The sequence below is a fragment of the Haliotis rufescens genome, unplaced genomic scaffold (genome assembly GCF_023055435.1).
Source record: "Haliotis rufescens isolate VD_foot unplaced genomic scaffold, xgHalRufe1.0.p SCAF_4, whole genome shotgun sequence".
Classification (NCBI taxonomy): domain Eukaryota; kingdom Metazoa; phylum Mollusca; class Gastropoda; order Lepetellida; family Haliotidae; genus Haliotis; species Haliotis rufescens.
Window position 1 is genome coordinate 32,233,667 of NW_025964112.1, and position 22,638 is coordinate 32,256,304.

The 22,638-nt window shown below is 42.6% G+C and overlaps 1 protein-coding gene across 2 annotated transcripts in view; it reads left to right on the plus strand.

Annotated features, from left to right (window-relative positions):
- The window catches only part of LOC124149523 (cardioacceleratory peptide receptor-like), a 90,986-nt gene that overhangs the window by 53,167 nt on the left and 15,181 nt on the right, over positions 1–22,638 (plus strand). For both annotated transcript variants that reach the window (XM_048382581.1, XM_046521172.2), the window contains exons 2-6: positions 4,989–5,173; positions 5,589–5,727; positions 10,202–10,305; positions 21,164–21,257; positions 22,072–22,214. In XM_048382581.1, the coding sequence (XP_048238538.1) occupies positions 5,036–5,173; positions 5,589–5,727; positions 10,202–10,305; positions 21,164–21,257; positions 22,072–22,214 (618 nt within the window). In that variant the 5' untranslated portion in view covers positions 4,989–5,035. The remainder of the gene's footprint in view (positions 1–4,988; positions 5,174–5,588; positions 5,728–10,201; positions 10,306–21,163; positions 21,258–22,071; positions 22,215–22,638) is intronic.

Below are 22,638 nucleotides of genomic sequence, written 5' to 3' on the forward strand. Positions count from 1 at the left end.
TTTACTTAACTTATGGGGTTATTGTGGTTAGGGATTGTCTCGATAATGTATTATTTAACGCTGCTCCATTGTCTGACTGATGGGACATCTGACTTATAGGGGTAATCCGCGCCTACAATCAATCTGTATTATATAACGTGAGCGAAGGTTGACGTCTATTCCGCATCACCAACCACGGACATTATATATCACCTGTCAAGGCCAGACACAGTACAGGAATGAGTCGATTTAGGAAACACCTCCACGGTATTGGTTTAACATTGTCACATACAAACGTATTTATTATTTATTCCGTATTCTCTAAATAACCAAATTATTGCTTATCGATCGCCTTATTCGGTGATGCATATTGTGACTGACTAGATTAAGTTTTACGCTGGAATTATTTCTATCTATGAATAAAACATTGACAAAATCGATCTGAAATACCCACTTTTGGGCTATACAAAAAGGGTGTGGTATCCAAACAAAGCATGGTTAAGCCTTAGACAACATGCAACGTGATGGATGCGTATAGTTACGCATGTATTGTGTACTTTCTCGTCATTAAGGAAATTATGGTTTTCCATGTTTTGTGTGATATGTTTGGCATTATCATCACCCCCAACCCCCAAACACCCCAACACCCCAACCCCACCCATCCCTTCGCTCTGTCATATTTGTCCCTACTGCCTGGTTGCTGGATAAACCACGATACATGGGGGTGTGAACAGATACGTTATACGATATTAATAAGGTTTTACAGTTACAAGTAGCCTAACCTAGACCTTGATGTTCTGTCATTAACAGCTTCAGAACTATATGGTTTCAATATGGCAACACGGCTTGTAATTGTTTCGGTAATTCTTCAACACAAGTCTTAGGGATATTTTATGAAAAGCAGTGTGTCAATCTTTAATCTCTTAAAACAGTTTTGTTCCGTTAATCACAATATTAGAAAACACTGGGAAGTTTATAGATCCCGAGATGGGGATAGCATTATAAGCTACGTACAGTATCGTGTTTATGTGCCAACATTACTTTCCTCGGTATCGTTAGAACCACTAGAGTGTACAGCTCTAATCCAATTTAATGTCATCAGATTGCTCTTCACCAAATGTGTTCTTTTCTGAAGAGGACGTCCTAGTTAACCTAAACAAGGAATTTCTCTATTCCGCAAGAATTTCGATGTCCTATAGTGACAGTTATTACACGCTAGTTCGAAGAGTGAGTGAGTGAGTTGGGATTAACGCTGCTTTTAATAGTATTCCAGTTATATCACGGGGTGTCAGCTTAATGTGGGAGGAAAGCCCGAAGTAATGCAGGTCTCAGACGTTTACCACTTTGGTGAAACCCACGAGCACGGGTATGGTGCTGACAAACCTAGAAACATAATCGGGGCGAACCGGGATTCGAACCCACAATCATAGGTTTCTGGCGTGCTCAAAGGACGCAATTCTGCACAGCGAATCGCGGCGCCTTAGACGACTGGGCCACCCGTGCCCTACTAGTTCAAAGAACGGCCATCATACTCCCTTGACAAGAGTTTCCGTTTTATGCCTAATGTTGACCTCATGTTATGTGTCAGAAATCCACGCGCTAGTGGAAAAAACACGTTAATTGTCGGCGTTGTTCACTTGCCAACAAGATGAAAGTGGTATTCTCCTGTTGCTATAAGAATGTACCGACACGTTTAAATCGCTCCACGCTCCCATATGTTGGCAATATGCGGCAGTTGACAGAATGATTGGCAATTACACGTCCGACATTCCCCGCAATCGCTGCCATCTCTGACTGGTAACATCATTAGTTCTTGGATGGCGTCTTCAGATGTTTATCACGGCGACTATTTGTTTTATTCTTTGGCACGTCCTTCTTGGACAGTTTAACGTGGCTGCATATAGGGCTGTCTGGGGGTACTTGTTTTAAGAACTTCAATAGAATGGGTTACTGTGGAAAAGTTTATTAATTGAGGACTAAAATAGAAACTTATCACATGAAACTCAGCTCTTCCAGTGACAACATTACCACAGTACTCCATGATATATTTTCACATTTACTACCACGTAAACATGTCATCCTTATTAAAAACTATCCTGTAATGTTGACACACTGATTCACAATTACCTTGTCAAGTTGACACACTGATATAAAACTATCTTGTCATTTGACACACTGACACAAAACTATCTTGGCATGTTGACACACTGACACAAAACTATCGTTTGTCATGTTGAAACACTGATTCACAATTACCTTGTCAAGTTGACACACTGATATAAAACTATCTTGTCATTTGACACACTGACACAAAACTATCTTGGCATGTTGACACACTGACACAAAATTATCGTTTGTCATGTTGAAACACTGACACACATTACGTCGTGCTGTTGGTGAATGTTTCATACTTCACATTACGTCGTGCTGGTTGTGAATGTGTCATACTACACACATGACTTCGTCTTGGTTGTGAATGTGTCATACTACACACATTACCCCGTGCTGGTTGTAAATGTGTCATACTTCACACATTACGTCGTGCTGGTTGTGAATGTGTCATACTATACACATCACGTCGTCTTGGTTGTGGATGTGTTATTGTGCCGCCTTGGTTGTGTATGTGTCGTGGTACACACACTACGTCAGGTTGGTTGTGTATGTGTCGTGGTACACACACTACGTCAGGTTGGTTGTGTATGTGTCGTTGTACACACACTACGTCAGGTTGTTGTGTATGTTTCGTAGTACACACACTACGTCAGGTTGGTTGTGTATGTGTCGTGGTACACACACTACGTCAGGTTGGTTGTGTATGTGTTATTGTGCCGTCTTGGTTGTGTATGTGTCGTGGTACACACACTACGTCAGGTTGGTTGTGTATGTGTCGTAGTACACACACTACGTCAGGTTGGTTGTGTATGTGTCGTGGTTCACACACTACGTCTGGTTGGTTGTGTATGTGTCGTAGTACACACACTACGTCAGGTTGGTTGTGTATGTGTCGTGGTACACACACTACGTCAGGTTGGTTTATATGTGTCGTTGTACACACACTACGTCAGGTTGGTTGTGTATGTGTTATTGTGCCGTCTTGGTTGTGTATGTGTCGTAGTACACACACTACGTCAGGTTGGTTGTGTATCTGTCGTAGTACACACACTACGTCAGGTTGGTTGTGTATGTGTCGTGGTTCACACACTACGTCAGGTTGGTTGTGTATGTGTCGTAGTACACACACTACGTCAGGTTGGCTGTATATGTGTTATTGTGCCGTCCTGGTTGTGTATGTGTCGTGGTACACACACTACGTAAGGTTGGTTGTGTATGAGTCGTGGTACACACACTACGTCAGATTGGTTGTGTATGTGTCGTAGTACACACACTACGTCAGATTGGTTGTGTATGTGTCGTGGTACACACACTACGTCAGGTTGGTTGTGTATGTGTCGTAGTACACACACTACGTCAGGTTGGTTGTGTATGTGTCGTGGTACACACACTACGTCAGGTTGGTTGTCTGGCATGACGAAGAAAGGATATGAGACCAGAAATTGCTTCGACATGGCGCCGTCACCATCTTCATGCTGCAGTGGTGACAATACCCCTGGAAGATGCACATGATTTACGCTGAAGAGGGTTTTTTACGATAACGTAAACGGGGAGCGCTCTAATGCAAAACAGATATGTTGCTTTCTATGGCCCCTTATGTACTGATTGTAGGAGAATAACGATAAGCATTTGGACAACAGGCTCATTTGTATTTAGGAAGAACAAGGACACAGTACTTGTAGTACAAGATAAGCGTAGCCCGCAAACCACTTTAATCCACTGGATTAAAGAATGTGTCTTTTTATGTTGCCAAAATGTTGACAAAATCTCATTAAATGTGTAGTCATGTTGCCTTGTCATACAACACATCAAATCTAGTATCAACGCGATTTAGTTATCAGAGGAGGTGTCGGGTGAATTAGGTGTGACTGTTAACCATTGTAAGTAGGTATTGACCTTATTGAACATGAGTACAAAAATTAAAGAGATTAAACATCACAATTGATTTCAAAAGTTGGTGGAAGGATGTCAATGATTTCATGATAGACGTTGAACCATACAATTGTATATTTTGGTATTGTATACAAACATGGTTAACACAAATCCAATTTGCAAAACATATCACTTTGTCTTTTTTAAATGCGACAGATCCATAAACACATCAACATCTCTTTGAATTTTTCAACGCCTCTTTTACCATATTTTGAATAAAAGCATACGTGAACCCAAGAATACAGTTTCGGTCCTTTGATGATGTGTCCAGATTGTTTTAGAAAACGTTTTTCATGAAACTGATTGCTTCCCTTCATTGTTTACTTTCAGGACATTCTCTATGTGGACAGCCACATTAATAACGTCAATATTTTCTTAAAAAATCATACATTCAGTTAATGTTCAGTGAACATTAAAATTTCATCAGCTACAATTAGACATTGATTAGGACAAGAGTCTTTTCCAAATAAATCCTTAGAGAGCCAGGAGCGCGGTTCTCTCACTGGGTGTAATGTGGTTGTGTTCACTCGTGCAATAACAGAACAATGTCAGTCTCGCCATATGTCATTGATTCCGACTCTTGACTATTAACCACGAAGAGTACTACTTAATACTGTATGTAGCCCTGTGTTGGGCTGGAACGACCGTCACGGTCGAAAGTGTAAAACTGAATGACCTCAAAACGGTACGGTAGATTTCATTTTAAAATGTCCTTGCGTTAGTATGTATTATGAATTTAAATAAAACAAGCGACAGTTTAGGAAACAATAACGCGAATTCTCATCATTATGAAATATGTTTTACATGTTGCATATATAATTAACAACTTTGTGTTGATTTTGTTTCCCAATATCCTGCTTGTAATATATCTAAAGAAATGTCACCAGGTTATTGCCCCTGGACATTCGGTGAAGAATGTTCACCTCGCTTGGAAGACATACTCAGTTTTCAACTTTTGTTTGCAGGGAAATTGCTTTTGGCATCGGGCTTGAACGCGATCCAGAAACCAGAGATGAACTGGTCGACACCACTGCCCCGAAGCACATCCGGGCATGACGTCAGCGGAAATGGTCCAACGGCGATGTTTACATCCTCCAATCAGACAAACGAAACAGATCATACACAAGAACAGATGATAGACTTTTTTCAGGTGCGCATCATCACCCTTAACGATACTTTGAATAGATTATTAATATATAAACCTTTCGTAAATAGGCCATTATAACAGAAATAAAGGGCTTCGTGTCTGGAAGAGAAAAGAAATGACACCGTGCTAGTTGTTATAATGTACTTGTTTTTTCTGTTAGTCAGGGCCTGGGTGGCCCAGTCGTAGGCGCTGCATTTTGTATCTAAAACCAAAACTCTATTGTCGAGGTCTGAATCCCATATTCGCCCTGTGTAGGTTTCTTGGTTTGCCCGTACTCTGGAGTTTCAGAAAGCTGTAAACTTCTGAGGCCTGCATCAATTCGGGCTTTCCTCCCATATAAAGCTGATCGCCGTGATATAACTGGAATGCTGTTGAAAGCTGTGTTAAACACACCTCACTCGCTGTTTGTATACCATAGGACGAGCAGATAGCATTTCTGGTGATTCTACTCCTGCTGATCATCGTCGGCAACTCGACTGTCCTCGCCGCCATTGCCCTCTCACGTGAGCGGAGAAGATCCCGGATGAACTTCTTTATTATGCACCTAGCTCTTGCAGGTAATAATGCCAAGTATAACTGCCATATTTCACATTGAATTACGATAGTCGTAACGTTTAAATTGTTTTGTAAAACGGGACTTTGTGTGTCAGGACTCCGTTCCACTCAGCACTCGTAGCGCTAAGGTGATCGTAACTCCGCACGTTAACATAGACTAACGACGGTCATAGCGCTAATCTCCCTTGGTGAAACGGGGCCCTGGAAACATTTTACTTGTCAAAATACTAGTCACAGTGATCACCAGGACCGAGTTTAATAAAGTGATCTTAGTGCTGTCGCAACACCCATACATATACTTCGTGGGAACTAGATCCAGATCCTTATTTTCTCCTTGGCATGAGTTATTGGGAACATGGGTTACAGCCTGTTTGGTAATACATCAAATATTGTTTTAATTAAACCCAACCCCAAATTTTTATACCATTACCTGCCGCTTGATGTTTGTGTATGGAGAGCGGCCGTATAACTGCATTTAAAAAACAAGAAACATTAATGTTTTTAATGGAAAAAGCTTTATAGTAATGAAGTTGTCATTGCAAAGTTTTGCCACATATCCAATGCAGTTGCCATTGCACATGTTTTCACATGTTTTAGTGACAAAACAACGAGTTCTAGTTGCAGTTATATGCAACAACGTCCTATATAGATAATAACACGCCCTGTTTAATACACTGAATTTGCATATATACTATATACACTGTGTATGTGTTACTCCAATGTGGTACATGGCACTGTGTATGTGTTACTCCAATGTGGTACATGGCACTGTGTATGTGTTACTCCAACGTGGTACATGGCACTGTGTATGTGTTACTCCAATTAGTACATGGCACTGTGTATGTGTTACTCCAATGTGGTACATGGCACTGTGTATGTGTTACTCCAATTAGTACATGGCACTGTGTATGTGTTACTCCAATGTGGTACATGGCACTGTGTATGTGTTACTCCAATGTGGTACTTGGCACTGTGTATGTGTTACTCCAACGTGGTACATGGCACTGTGTATGTGTTACTCCAATGTGGTACATGACACTGTGTATGTGTTACTCCAATGTGGTACATGACACTGTGTATGTGTTACTCCAATGTGGTACATGACACTGTGTATGTGTTACTCCAATGTGGTACATGACACTGTGTATGTGTTACTCCAATGTGGTACATGACACTGTGTATGTGTTACTCCAATATGGTACATGGCACTGTGTATGTGTTACTCCAATGTGGTACATGGCACTGTGTATGTGTTACTCCAATGTGGTACATGGCACTGTGTATGTGTTACTCCAATGTGGTACATGGCACTGTGTATGTGTTACTCCAATGTGGTACATGACACTGTGTATGTGTTACTCCAATGTGGTACATGGCACTGTGTATGTGTTACTCCAATGTGGTACATGGCACTGTGTATGTGTTACTCCAATGTGGTACATGGCACTGTGTATGTGTTACTCCAATGTGGTACATGGCACTGTGTATGTGTTACTCCAATGTGGTACATGACACTGTGTATGTGTTACTCCAATGTGGTACATGGCACTGTGTATGTGTTACTCCAATGTGGTACATGGCACTGTGTATGTGTTACTCCAATGTGGTACATGGAACTGTGTATGTGTTACTCCAATGTGGTACATGGCACTGTGTATGTGTTACTCCAATGTGGTACATGGCACTGTGTATGTGTTACTCCAATGTGGTACATGACACTGTGTATGTGTTACTCCAATGTGGTACATGGCACTGTGTATGTGTTACTCCAATGTGGTACATGGCACTGTGTATGTGTTACTCCAATGTGGTACATGGCACTGTGTATGTGTTACTCCAATGTGGTACATGGCACTGTGTATGTGTTTCTCCAATGTGGTACATGACACTGTGTATGTGTTACTCCAATGTGGTACATGGCACTGTGTATGTGTTACTCCAATGTGGTACATGGCACTGTGTATGTGTTACTCCAATGTGGTACATGGCACTGTGTATGTGTTACTCCAATGTGGTACATGGCACTGTGTATGTGTTACTCCAATGTGGTACATGGCACTGTGTATGTGTTACTCCAATGTGGTACATGACACTGTGTATGTGTTACTCCAATGTGGTACATGACACTGTGTATGTGTTACTCCAATGTGGTACATGGCACTGTGTATGTGTTACTCCAATGTGGTACATGGCACTGTGTATGTGTTACTCCAATGTGGTACATGGCACTGTGTATGTGTTACTCCAATGTGGTACATGGCACTGTGTATGTGTTACTCCAATGTGGTACATGACACTGTGTATGTGTTACTCCAATGTGGTACATGGCACTGTGTATGTGTTACTCTAATGTGGTACATGGCACTGTGTATGTGTTACTCCAATGTGGTACATGGCACTGTGTATGTGTTACTCCAATGTGGTACATGGCACTGTGTATGTGTTACTCCAATGTGGTACATGACACTGTGTATGTGTTACTCCAATGTGGTACATGGCACTGTGTATGTGTTACTCCAATGTGGTACATGGCACTGTGTATGTGTTACTCCAATGTGGTACATGGCACTGTGTATGTGTTACTCCAATGTGGTACATGACACTGTGTATGTGTTACTCCAATGTGGTACATGGCACTGTGTATGTGTTACTCCAATGTGGTACTTGGCACTGTGTATGTGTTACTCCAACGTGGTACATGGCAATGTGTATGTGTTACTCCAACGTGGTACATGGCACTGTGTATGTGTTACTCCAACGTGGTACATGGCACTGTGTATGTGTTACTCCAACGTGGTACATGACACTGTGTATGTGTTACTCCAACGTGGTACATGGCACTGTGTATGTGTTACTCCAATGTGGTACATGACACTGTGTATGTGTTACTCCAATGTGGTACATGGCACTGTGTATGTGTTACTCCAATGTGGTACATGACACTGTGTATGTGTTACTCCAATGTGGTACATGGCACTGTGTATGTGTTACTCCAATGTGGTACATGACACTGTGTATGTGTTACTCCAATGTGGTACATGACACTGTGTATGTGTTACTCCAATGTGGTACATGGCACTGTGTATGTGTTATTCCAATGTGGCACATGGCACTGTGTATGTGTTACTCCAATGTGGTACATGGCACTGTGTATGTGCTACTCCAATGTGGTACATGACACTGTGTATGTGTTACTCCAATGTGGTACATGGCACTGTGTATGTGTTACTCCAATGTGGTACATGACACTGTGTATGTGTTACTCCAATGTGGTACATGACACTGTGTATGTGTTACTCCAATGTGGTACATGGCACTGTGTATGTGTTATTCCAATGTGGCACATGGCACTGTGTATGTGTTACTCCAATGTGGTACATGGCACTGTGTATGTGTTACTCCAATGTGGTACATGACACTGTGTATGTGTTACTCCAATGTGGTACATGGCACTGTGTATGTGTTACTCCAATGTGGTACATGGCACTGTGTATGTGTTACTCCAATGTGGTACATGGCACTGTGTATGTGTTACTCCAATGTGGTACATGGCACTGTGTATGTGTTACTCCAATGTGGCACATGGCACTGTGTATGTGTTACTCCAATGTGGTACATGACACTGTGTATGTGTTACTCCAATGTGGTACATGGCACTGTGTATGTGTTACTCCAATGTGGTACATGACACTGTGTATGTGTTACTCCAATGTGGTACATGGCACTGTGTATGTGTTACTCCAATGTGGTACATGGCACTGTGTATGTGTTTCTCCAACGTGGTACATGGCACTGTGTATGTGTTACTCCAATGTGGTACATGACACTGTGTATGTGTTACTCCAATGTGGTACATGACACTGTGTATGTGTTACTCCAATGTGGTACATGACACTGTGTATGTGTTTCTCCAACGTGGTACATGGCACTGTGTATGTGTTACTCCAATGTGGTACATGACACTGTGTATGTGTTACTCCAATGTGGTACATGGCACTGTGTATGTGTTATTCCAATGTGGTACATGGCACTGTGTATGTGTTACTTCCAGACTTTAGATCTCGGCTGCATTGTTTTTGTCCATAGAATGGCATCAATATTGTGCAGAGCCTACCCATGTGCGGTAGTTCGTGCTGACGCCTGAGCTCAATGACTCCACACAAGAGATATGTTATAACACATGTAGGACAAGCAGCATACGGGTTATGAATGTCATAATTATTGGTTCACCATCTCTCAGGCAAGGTTTCCCCACTTACACGTGAAACTAAATTTCTGTGCAGTATGTACAGCTAGTAGTGGTCCCTTCCTGTGACAGTGTACACATATTACATTTGCAGTGTACATAAGGCGTTCATTGTAACAAAACTCTTTAGTATAACATGTCGTATCAAACTATTTTATTCAGCTTTCTATAAACGATAACTCGTATGATGCTCACTGCTCTCTGTGATATAAGATGACTGTTGATTGCAGACTTCCTGAATGGCCCCCTGAACGTGATGATAGACCTGATCTGTAAAGTGACAATATATTGGTATGCTGGGAACTTCATGTGCAAACTCATCCAGTACACCAGGGTAAGTAGTTCCTTCATGTGTAGATATCTGGTGTGTGCACTAAGAGGCCTGTCACGGTGTATAACAGCTGCAGTTTACAGGATAGACGTAGTATGAGGGTGAGTGAGTGAGTTGGGTTTAACGCCGCTATTCCAGTTATATCGCGCCCTCTCAGCTTAATGTGGGAGGAAAGCCGGAAGTGATACAGGTCTCAGACGTTAACCACTTCGGTGAAACCCACGAGCACGGGTATGGTTTCTGGCGTGCCCAAGGGACGCAACTCTGCACAGCGAATCGCGGCGCCTAAGACGACTGGGCCACCCGTGCCACCTGGTATGATGGAAGTATAAAAATGTATGCAATGGTATAAACACACTCAAAATGAAAGCAATAGTCTTTCATTTGTAATTAAACCGCTGACCAAAAGCGTGAAATCATAAGCGTTTGAATTCCGTTCCATAGGAAATATAAATTGACCCACGCCAGTAAAAACAAAACAGTCGCTTCGTGGTAGCGATCCAGAGAACCGCCAAGACATTTACTAACCGGAAATGGATGGTTATACCGAAACTGACATCCGATCATGAAACGAAATGAACCTGAACTACATCGGAGTGGCGTGGTTTCCTTCCACCCTTTTTGGAATATTAACATCTTGTTTTAGATTACAGTTACGAAAATAGGAAATGATGTGGATATATGGACTGAAACTCTTTGTTTTACAGGATCAGTTCATTTCCCAGTATCCCGTCTCCTGCCACCTTGGGTAGCCCATATCATGAGTAGGCCTTTGTTGTGGTGTGGGTGGAACATGGGGGGTTGACAATATCAGGTGGAACAGTTGGCAGCGTACCATGTGTGTTAAAAGTTAAGTATTTGGTTCAAAGCAAGGATTGGAATCATTTAGCATATGACTCATGATCTTCAAGACCACGAATATTACATGGAGATGGTGGTGTAATGACAGTTGGCTTAATGGGATAACAGTCATAAGTATGAATGTCATAAAACTTATTTTGTCTCCTTTCAGGAAAACCAAACCTCCTACACAAAGATCATAAGTTGGGGTTTTGACGTTTCCATTGCATTTTAATTTTTTCACTGTAGTAATAATTAGGCATCCTGGTGTCTTGTTGGAGCGAGATGATATCTCTGTCTTCTACAGGGAGCTTACCGCCTGTAACTTGATCCCTGGAGTCTTGCTGGAGCGAGATGATATCTCTGTCTTCTACAGGGAGGTGATCGCCTGTGACTTGATCCCTGGAGTCTTGCTGGAGCGAGATGATATCTCTGTCTTCTACAGGGAGCTTACCGCCTGTAACTTGATCCCTGGAGTCTTGTTGGAGCGAGATGATATCTCTGTCTTCTACAGGGAGGTGACCGCCTGTGACTTGATCCCTGGAGTCTTGTTGGAGCGAGATGATATCTCTGTCTTCTACAGGGAGTTGATCGCCTGTGACTTGATCACTGGTGTCTTGTTGGAGCGAGTTGAGATCTCTGTCTTCTACAGGGAGGTGACCGCCTGTAACCTGATCCCTGGAGTCTTGTTGGAGCGAGATGATATCTCTGTCTTCTACAGGGAGGTGACCGCCTGTAACTTGATCCCTGGAGTCTTGTTGGAGCGAGATGATATCTCTGTCTTCTACAGGGAGGTGATCGCCTGTGACTTGATCACTGGTGTCTTGTTTGAAAGAGATGATATCTCTGTCTTCTACAGGGAGGTGATCGTCTGTGGCTTGATCCCTCTGTGTCGGAATCTCACGAGCAGATAAGACACACTTGTGCATGCTGGAGTTGAGGTTTGCAAAGGCTAGAGCAAGGGTGACATTTGATATAGGTCCTACTTCGTGGATGCGGTTAAGACACACCATTCCAAGCTCCTGAATTACACGTTCCGCCACATTCCGCCACAAGAGAACGTCTGTACTTATTGAGAATAGGGTTATTGGTCAATGCAACAAAACAAGGCTCTGGGTCCACACGAACAGTGATACCGACATCACCAAGTGAGCATATTCCGCACAGGGTTCATTGTCAATTGACTGACATGGTGGATGTCATGGATGAGATGGCGAACAAAGACCAGCTGGCGATATCGACGCATGACGTCACCGGCATAGGAACAAACTATGATAGATGGGGGACTGGCTGAGGATTGTGGATATAACTGCTTTGGAATGGATTGGAGTGACATGCAGTGAAGGCAAGAGGTTTTGGTCTTGGGAGCTCTATCCAAATATAAGGCGAAAATGTATCTATCTATTGTAAATAGAAGTGAGAAGACCACCAAGGACATTTCAAGGTACAGCGATAGGCTCATTAGTGTTCTGGAAGGGGTAATTATCTCTCACAACAAGCAAACCATCTTCAGCTATAGATAACTCACGTTGGTATCGGAACATTAGTCATTTTGTATGTTGGACGAATAACTTGTGAAAGATGTGAATGAGTTCGCCGAAGGTCAGGACACTCACTCCTGGTGAATGGCATACAGACTCCATCCTGGTGAATGGCATACAGACTCCATCCTGGTGAATGGCATACAGACTCCATCCTGGTGAATGGCATACAGACTCCATCCTGGTGAATGGCATACAGACTCCATCCTGGTGAATGGCATACAGACTCCATCCTGGTGAATGGCATACAGACTCCATCCTGGTGAATGGCATACAGACTCCATCCTGGTGAATGGCATACAGACTCCATTCTGGTGAATGGCATACAGACTCCATCCTGGTGAATGGCATACAGACTCCATCATCCTTCACTGTGATGCCTCTGACATCAGAACCGTCTGTTTCTCGTATGAAACGACATATCTGACAGCTTTGATCTGAACAATCACTTGGGTTTCGACTAGCATAATCAGATGTGAAATTTGCGGCATCAGAGATATGACGACTGTGCACTTGATACCTGCTACCAGTGGCAAGGAAAGTAGTTACCCTTGACCTTGCAGGGTATTCACCTCGTGTCAGCTCCTAATACGCTTGAAGACAGGGTCGACTGTCTGTGAGGATCTGAGCAGTTTGTCTTGACTGTGTAATGTATGGGTCAAAGTGTTTGACGTCCGCTCAATTACCTAATGCATGCTGGCTGGTGTTTTTTTAGTTTAGCTTTGAAAAATGCAGGAGGAAAGGCTTGTCTTGCCTCAGTGCAAATACTGTTGCAGCCAGTCCTTTGAATGAGACAGAAGCATCAGTTACTATCCATAAGCAATAACTGGGTCTTTGTGAAGTGATAGTCTTGCAATAGGAAAGTGCTGATTGCGCTTTGTGTAATGCTTGTGTCAGTGTCATACGATTTTTATTCTGAGACAGTCGACCCGCTGTTGCTTGGCCCAAGGCATCCAGGAATAGGGCATATCCATGTGCGACGCGACTGAGGACCTGGAAAGCTCGGATAATGGACCGAAGAGCTTGCACAGTTTGCAGAGAGTCCAACAGTCGATATTGCTGCTGCTGCTACTCCGCAACAATATGTCATAGACGACTGGGTTTGAAAAGATCAGATTTCACAATGTATTTTTTCCATTGTCCAAGATCTCGTAACATTATTTCCACATTGGGCTTGAGGGAAGGTAATGGTTTGCTGCACTGGCCAACCTCGCAAATTGGATGTTACCAGACGATTCATTCCATTTGACTTCTTTGCCAGAAATGAATAGTTTAGTTATTCCACAGTTACATTCACCTGCTCATTTTTTACACCGGCTTTTTAGAGTAATCTCTCAAGCTCAAACCAATTATTCTCGGTTGTAGTGGGGGATTCCCCCTCCTTTCGGGTGGGAGTGTCGGGTCCATCTTAACTGCAGCCTCAATTTTACCACTGAAACCACAGTTTACAGAACACATTGTCATACTATGTGCGAAGATCTTTGCGATGGGTAATACCTGCATTGAAGTCAAGATGGTTATCTTTAAAAAAAACGCAGTGAGACGCTAGAATATGTCATCAGGTTTCTCAGCCGGTTTGAGTGTTTTATTGACCAAGCCTTGAAAGTGGGCGCCCCTGGATTGAAAGCCATAATGCTGCCTGATATGTTTCCAAATGTCTGGTAATGACGTAAAACCTATAATGATGGAAATGTAGTCGATGTGTACATACATATAACTTACCTCGTATGGAAAAAGTTGCATTCTGACTTTGATTATGCTTATTCTAACAGAATACAACTGAAAACAACAGCTGTCTTTTATATCGTAAATGTAACCCCTGAACGGTTATTGCAATTTGTTTATTACAACACATCTAAAGATTTATATCACAAAGTTTCGAATTTACCGATGACGCCAATCCATTTGAATTAAACAATGAATGTCCCCAATGCAATGAGCATGCAATTTTAGATGTCCCACCGCAGTTACATCAACCCAATAGAGAACACTCTGTCAAGGGCGCATGGTAGCTAATCAAATCCAGGACAACCCTGGGTATAAAAGCCAACACGCAAATCGAATCTCCCGTAATTCACTCCGATTTCCCACGGGACGTTTAAAGGTCATGATGAGGTCTGTTGAAACATAGCTTCACTATACGCCAATGTATAGCCAGACGTTTTCTGTCATCGACATCGACACATTGTACATGTCCAGCGGCAGAGAGAACCAGTGTACATGAACGTGTCAATGTTGATCACTTCACGTTTATACAGAGGTTAACTTTCGTCAGCATTTTGTGTTTGGCTCTTTTAGTCACGATTACATGTTGTGTGAACACTCAGTGATACTTTTCCATTCCTAAGTAAATTATCAATCCGAGCTGTAACCATAGTGTGTTGAGGTTTGATTGAATTAGTTACTAGACTGCAAACATTTTAGTTTGTTTTAATTTCTATTTTATTATTGTATTGCATTGTCTGTCGACTAACCATATGCCCTAAGGCATTCGTCGCTGATGACGTCACTGTGAGGACTCTATTTCGGAGATGCAAAGTACGCAGGTAACAGTCTTCATTGGGCGTAGTTACCCAGGGCCTGCCTGTTCTTGGGCTGTCCGTTCTGTCTGTGACGTTGCATCAGGTCAGTTACAGCAACACGGGAGCAACCAATAGTTATATCAATATGGGAATGGGTGGCTTCCATCTGTATCATACCCAGGGCCCGCCCGCGTTGTTAGGGTGTCAGTCGTGGTATTTCTGTGGTGTGTTTGTTTTAATTAGAGTGAGTGTCTGACATGCCGTCCGTATTATTTATGTATCCATTTTCCTCGTGTAGCTTCGGCTGACCAAGCGGCACGTGTTTTTCACTTTTTCGCATGTTCTACAAAAGAAACATGCCGTGGACGTGTATCACTTTCTGCATAGAATATTATGTGTTTGGACGGTGTCTTTTTGCATTGCTTTAGTTTGAACTTGTGTTTTAAACTTTTGCAATTTCATTTTTGTGGTAAAGTTTCTTTTGTCCGTCAGTTTATCTAACATGTCCCACATTACATAAGGTAATGGACAACACTTATGCAATATTAAAGAATTTCGATGACTATCGGGAGCACCGCAAAATACCACATGGTCTTAATTATAATTATGAATAATTGATGCTTGGTTCGTGACGTTTTGTTTGTGGCTGTGGAGAGCTTCATTGAAACATGATAACGTCATCAATATGCATGTTCCACTTTGATTGATTCCGTTGGAGCACCGAGGTAGAGGTTATGTACACTGACGAGCAAAAGAAACTGGGTGAGGTGCATACTGGGAGTAATCTTGCGTTGTCATGTTGAAACAAGTTTCGTTGGTGCTTTTGTACGAAGGAAAGCACAACTGGAGGAAATACCTCGTCCATGTTACGTTGTGCCCTGAGATTAGTGTTCAATACAAGTTTTGACATTTCATGACCAAAAATGGTCATTACGCAGCCACCCCTAGATGGTACAGGCTCCCGGACACATGCATTTACCATGTTGTTTAGTGCGCCAGGTGGAGTGTTTGACATCGATGTTCCCCAGAGTTGTGTATAGGCTGACACCATGTCCAAAGGCAGTTAATGATGATGACGTCACAGTCAAGAAGCGATTCCTCAAATGAAGAATACGTAACTACCTATCTTCCTTGGGTGTTGTGACAGGTGGTCTGCCTGTCCTGGGGCTGTCTTTTCTGACCTGTATCGTGACACTAATCTGATGATTGTTTCACGAATCTAGCGACAGTGTCATGTCTGGCTCCAACCTGCAGCATACCAATTGGCCCTTCTCTCTGTTCTGCCGACAAACATAGCATGTTACTGTTGATTCCTGGACTATGTATTGACAAATAAAGTGAGCTGTTTTATTTCCATATTCAATCCTGAGATTATGCTTCCACAGGCATTTTCAATTTTAGCAAAAGAATTTCGGAATTCAATGACCTAAAGCAACATTTATATTTGAACACGTGTCTGTTGCATTTATACGATCATGTAATTTACTTGATCAGGAACCATTTGTTCGTGTTCAAATCCAAATTCTAATAAATTTGATGTAGGTATATTTTGTTTTGCACGTTGGTGTATTAATGAACATAGGGTGTACTTATACATGTACTTAAAGGAAACAAAGTTAGACCCGCGATAACCATTAACCATCTTGTTTGTCAACAGACAAACTCCAGGTTCTAAGAACAAATCTTCTGAGACCCATAACACTATGTTGCTGTTATCAGACTCCACATGTTTCCGGAGAAATAAAGTCCTTGACATGTATGACAAGAACATCTTTTTCTTTACTTTCATCTGGCTCATCTCGTTTGAAGAAACCTGTTATGATATGGTTGGCTGTGGAAATCCATTACTCCAGTATAATACAAGTGGTGAATATGACGTACACAGAGGGAGATTAACAGGAAATGTTATGATGCTAATTTAATATAAAAGCTTGCTAATTAACAACCCTACTGATGTTAGACGGTAATTACCCCCGAAGATAGCGCATGGATGCACAGAGAGTGATGACAGAACCAGAAGCGATAATTAACCTTTGTCCTCTTTCCCAAGTCCAACTCAGCTTCAGATAAGGTGTCCGGTCGCCGTCCTTGTCATAATGACGTGACCTCGAAATGGTTGACCCCTGGGACAACCATGGACAGCCGATAAGGTGCAGTGTTTGGAGTCTCTGGTGTGCATGAATTTTGTCAGGTTGTCAGAGGCTGCTAATCCCCCTGCCCCCCAGAAAGTGCAAGAAGTTTCAGACAAGAGTTTCATGCACATGAGGCTTAAAAATATTTCTTTTCATATATTTCCGTGTGTATCACTTTATAAAGTGAAGCATCAATTAGAAACAAAATAAATGTGTCTTTACATACTAATTAATTATTTCATCTGGACCGTCGTGCGTTATTGTCAGTGAAAAAAAGCCCCGTTAGTTAATAATATCAGTTTCATTATGAACAACATAAATACGCGTGTGGCGCTTACCGGTTTTCACACCTCCAAACAGTGACAGTGACACTGGTAGTGTAAGTGAGGGTAGAGTGACACTGGTATTTTGAGTGAGTGACTGTAGAGTGACACTGGTATTTTAAGTGAGTGACTGTAGAGTGAAACTGGTGGTGTGAGTGAGTGACTGTAGAGTGACACTGGTGGTGTGACTATAGAATGGCACTGGTGGTGTGAGTGAGTGACTGTAGAGTGACACTGGTGGTGTGAGTGAGTGACTGTGGAGTGACACTGATGGTGTGAGTGACTGTAGAGTGACACTGGTAGTGTGAGTGAGTGACTGTGGAGTGACACTGATGGTGTGAGTGACTGTAGAGTGACACTGATGGTGTGAGTGAGTGACTGTGGAGTGACACTGATGGTGTGAGTGAGTGACTGTGGAGTGACACTGATGGTGTGAGTGACTGTAGAGTGACACTGGTAGTGTGAGTGAGTGACTGTGGAGTGACACTGATGGTGTGAGTGACTGTAGAGTGACACTGATGGTGTGAGTGAGTGACTGTGGAGTGACACTGATGGTGTGAGTGAGTGACTGTAGAGTGACACTGATGGTGTGAGTGACTGTAGAGAGACACTAGTGGTGTGAGTGAGTGACTGTACAATGACACTGGTAGTGTGAGTGAGTGACTGTAGAGGGACACTGGTGGTGTGAGTGAGTGACTGTAGAGTGACACTGGAAGTGTGAGTGAGTGACTGTAGAGTGACACTGGTAGTGTGAGTGAGTGACTGTAGAGTGACACTGGTAGTGTGAGTGAGTGACTGTAGAGTGACACTGGTGGTGTGAATGAGTGACTGTACAATGACACTGGTAGTGTGAGTGAGTGACCGTAGAGTGACACTGGTAGTGTGAGTGAGTGACTGTAGAGTGACACTGGTAGTGTGAGTAAGTGACTGTAGAGTGACACTGGTGGTGTGAGTGAGTGACTGTAGAGTGACACTGGTGGTGTGAATGAGTGACTGTACAATGACACTGGTAGTGTGAGTGAGTGACTGTAGAGTGACACTGGTGGTGTGAGTGAGTGACTGTAGAGTGACACTGGTGGTGTGAGTGAGTGACTGTAGAGTGACACTGATGGTGTGAGTGACTGTAGAGTGACACTGGTAGTGTGAGTGAGTGACTATGGAGTGACACTGATGGTGTGAGTGCTGTAGAGAGTCACTGGTGGTGTGACTGAGTGACTGTACAATGACACTGGTAGTGTGAGTGAGTGACTGTAGAGTGACACTGGTGGTGTGAGTGAGTGACTGTAGAGTGACACTGGTGGTGTGAGTGAGTGACTGTAGAATGAATTGTCAGTCTCAGTTATTTGTATTATCTCGACAATTGTCAGTCTTAATTATTTGTATTGTCTTGACAATTGTCAGTGTCAGTTATTTGTATTGTCTCGACAATTGTCAGTCTTAATTATTTGTATTGTCTCGACAATTGTCAGTCTCAGTTATTTGTATTGTCTCGACAATTGTCAGTCTCAGTTATCTGTATTGTCTCGACATACATGTTTCTTGACTTTTTACGTTTGTTACTTCTGCCAATTTACCACAAACGTTTGCTGGCAAGAATATATGTCTGATTTACATCTGAAAAATATGTTGTATCATCGGAGTGTTTACGTGGCTTTGGGACAGTACTTTTAATCCAATACGTGTAAATCCCACCGACAACCCTTCATCAATTACAATTTCATCCCATTGATAAATTCAATTTGAGCCTAATGTCATTATGGCTGCTAGTTACTGTGTCCACATCGTAAGACGCTTGACTCGATCGAGTGGCGTCATGGTCTTAGGGGTTTATTGTCAGTGCTTAGTTTGTTACGACTATGTCCTCTTCAGACGGCTCCATACTCAACACTGACGTTCTGCAATGTAGTTTCAGTTGATCATAGCACGCCGGCTTCCAAATGGACGCCTGGGCCTGTCAGTTGTTTGGGGTCTCTTCCATGCTTCATTTAAAAACATAATTACGATGAAGTCGAAGTTTTTAATTTAGATGTCAACTGCATTTTTGTTGCAACATTATCTTTCCGTTCTTTCCACGTAATAATTTTCTGAAGTTCGATTTCATCACGCTAGGAGAAACAGTGAATAGTCACACTAGCCTCATCCATGTCATTATCATATAGATGCACACCTTTCCGAGAGTGTTGTTGGCGTTGAAGGCCATATATTTGTTTCCAACTATGATCTAATCACAGGAAGTCAATTATTAAAGAGCACGTTTCTATTACGTGTCGCAATAACCAGGCGAACATTATACCGAGGCGGCGTGCATCATGAAGCAACGTGAAGCAAGTAGCAATGGGGAAAGTGGATGCATAATTAACTATCCTACTCGATAGCAATACTGTCGGGTGTGAGACATCACTTTGGCACTCTGGTTGTGTCACCCACGCCGTTCGTGGTTCCTTTTTTGTGACGCTGTAAAACTGAAGCTTCTGACACGGTGTAATTGATGGGACATGTTTACCACTTCAGCCACCAGAACCATCAAAGTTTGTCAGGCACTTAGCGAATTAGACTTTAGTCTTCAGTCATTAAAGTGTAAGAAGGAACTGAGAAGTGCATTCACTCCTCGGAAAACAAAATCTGAAAAGAGGATGTTTACTGTTTCACGAAATGTCCTGTGTGCAGTGTATCAGCCCAACCATAATGTCCACGTGTACTTCACAGCATCAATTATAACGCGTGACCTGTATATCCTCTATGCAATTTAATGGTCCTATTAAATTTTTATAAATAGGTGTTAAATGTGCAATCATTATAACAGTGATATACGTCGATAGCGCTACAACAAAACCCATATGATAGGAGGGTAAATTATCATATACAAGCTGTCCAGCATATAGCGGTACAAACAGTAGGCATGTGTGCGCGAAGTAATCGTTGGTGAAATCATCAAATGCCTCATAAAATGCACGTAGAAGGCTGCAGGAGTTGTCAGAGACATCCGAATCCAGTTAGTTAGTCTTCGTGTAAGAGAGTGCCTGCGTTTATGTATGTCTGGGAACAAAAGATGTGAAAGGTGCTTTTGAACTCACTGATATCCGAATACATTTCTTACACCTGCTGCGTAGTATGTTTCAATGACCGTACAACTTAGAGCAGTCACGTTGATGTAATGCATTTGTATTATATTTACACACACTTTGTGTGTGTGCAGCTAGTTCAGGTTCAGGTTATATATATGTAGGGAATCGACTTCTCCACCCTGTCCTTGTCACTCTTACCCTTAGCAATTTGTTGGGGGGAAAAAGATTGGTATAATATTAATTGTTGTATTACGATTTTCCTTCCTGATAATTTGAACTAATATTTCTCTAGTGTGTTTTTTTAATTCCGAGAAATGTTACACTTAAGCTATTTTGACGAATCGCATTGTTTTTTTTCTTACTTTGAAGTAGAAATTCGACGAAGTTACTACATACAGCGTCGTACATTTGTGTATTTGACTGCATCTTCGGTTTCAGTCGGTGGTAATGTTTGCTTCTACCTACATGCTGGTGTCTCTCAGTATCGACAGACTGGACGCGGTCGCTCGCCCTATGCTCTTCAGTGGCAGCTGTATGTATATCTACCTTGTTGATTTGTGGGTGTCTGTGCGCGTGTGTGAGTGTGCATCTAGCATCTGTTCCTAAGAAATAGACATGTCGCCACGGTTCCCAAACAAAGTTAGTGATAACATTTAGAAGCTTCCATGTGTGAGAGACTGAAGTGCAGGAGGGCGTGGGACAATGATGGTCATAAGGATGGTGAGTATGTAGTGCCTTGTTCATCAAGTGATCAAGACCAACTCTCAGCTTGGATAAGGGGAACCGTGTGTCATCCCAAGGGCATCAACCGTGGCTCATATTATCGAGTGTTTAACGCTGCTATTGGTATTCAAGCTATATGACGACCGGAAAATTATCAAGTCTGTACGACAATCCACTGCTAACAAGCAGGCACAGCAACCCATGGGGCACGATGACAATCAATCAGCTCACATCACATTCCTAGCCTAAGAGGCGACTAAATGCATTGGGTAGTCAGGCTCGGTGACTTGGCTGATCGTGTGTCCTCGTACCCCGACAAAGTGGGAAGTTCCTCATAGCATTAAACACTTGAATGTCAGGCCGACGTCCTGTAGCTGGAGTGAGTGAGTCAGTGTGGTTTTACGCCGCTTTTCGCGCTATTCCCGCAATATCACGGCGGTGGACACCAGAAATGGGCTTCATACATTGTACCCATGTCGGGAATCGAACCCGGGTCTTTGGCGTGACGAGCAAACGCTTTAACCACTGGGCTACCCGACCGCCCCCTGTAGCTGTAATAATGATGAGCGTTGGACAACAAACAAATTGTATGTTAGCCCTACATGTAGACTGTTCTTTTGAAGGGAAGCGAGCGAGGCTGTTGATAGGTGGGGCGTGGCTACTGTCTCTCCTCTTCTCCATCCCAATGTTGGTGCTGTTCCACGAGGCGCACGTTGACGGAGGTCCCCAGTGTTACATCACCATGCCGCATGACTGGCACTGGCAGGTACATCTACACACACCTTACTTGTTCAGATACTCCAATAGACTTCTTCAAGTTGCATTTAGAAGTTGGTATGATGAACAAGGGAGTTAGTTCGAGGGATCTACAACAAATTAATAGCCACCTTGGCGCCTGATAGATAACGTTAATATGAAACCGTTAAGGGCATGTCCGGTTGCTAATAGGTTATTTCCTCATTGAAACAAAAGATGATGCAAGTATAATAAAACATTTAAACTTTATTCGTGACAATATGTTGTTTACAACCTTTTTATGATCGATATTCATCGCCATCTCTGTCAACCACCACCGTTAGGATTTGGCAGAAGGGGATTTGAAAGTCCATTACAAAACGCTAAAGGGCTCGGTTCAAAATTTAAATAAGAGGTATCTACTCTACGGTGGGACTATATCAAATTTTAAAACA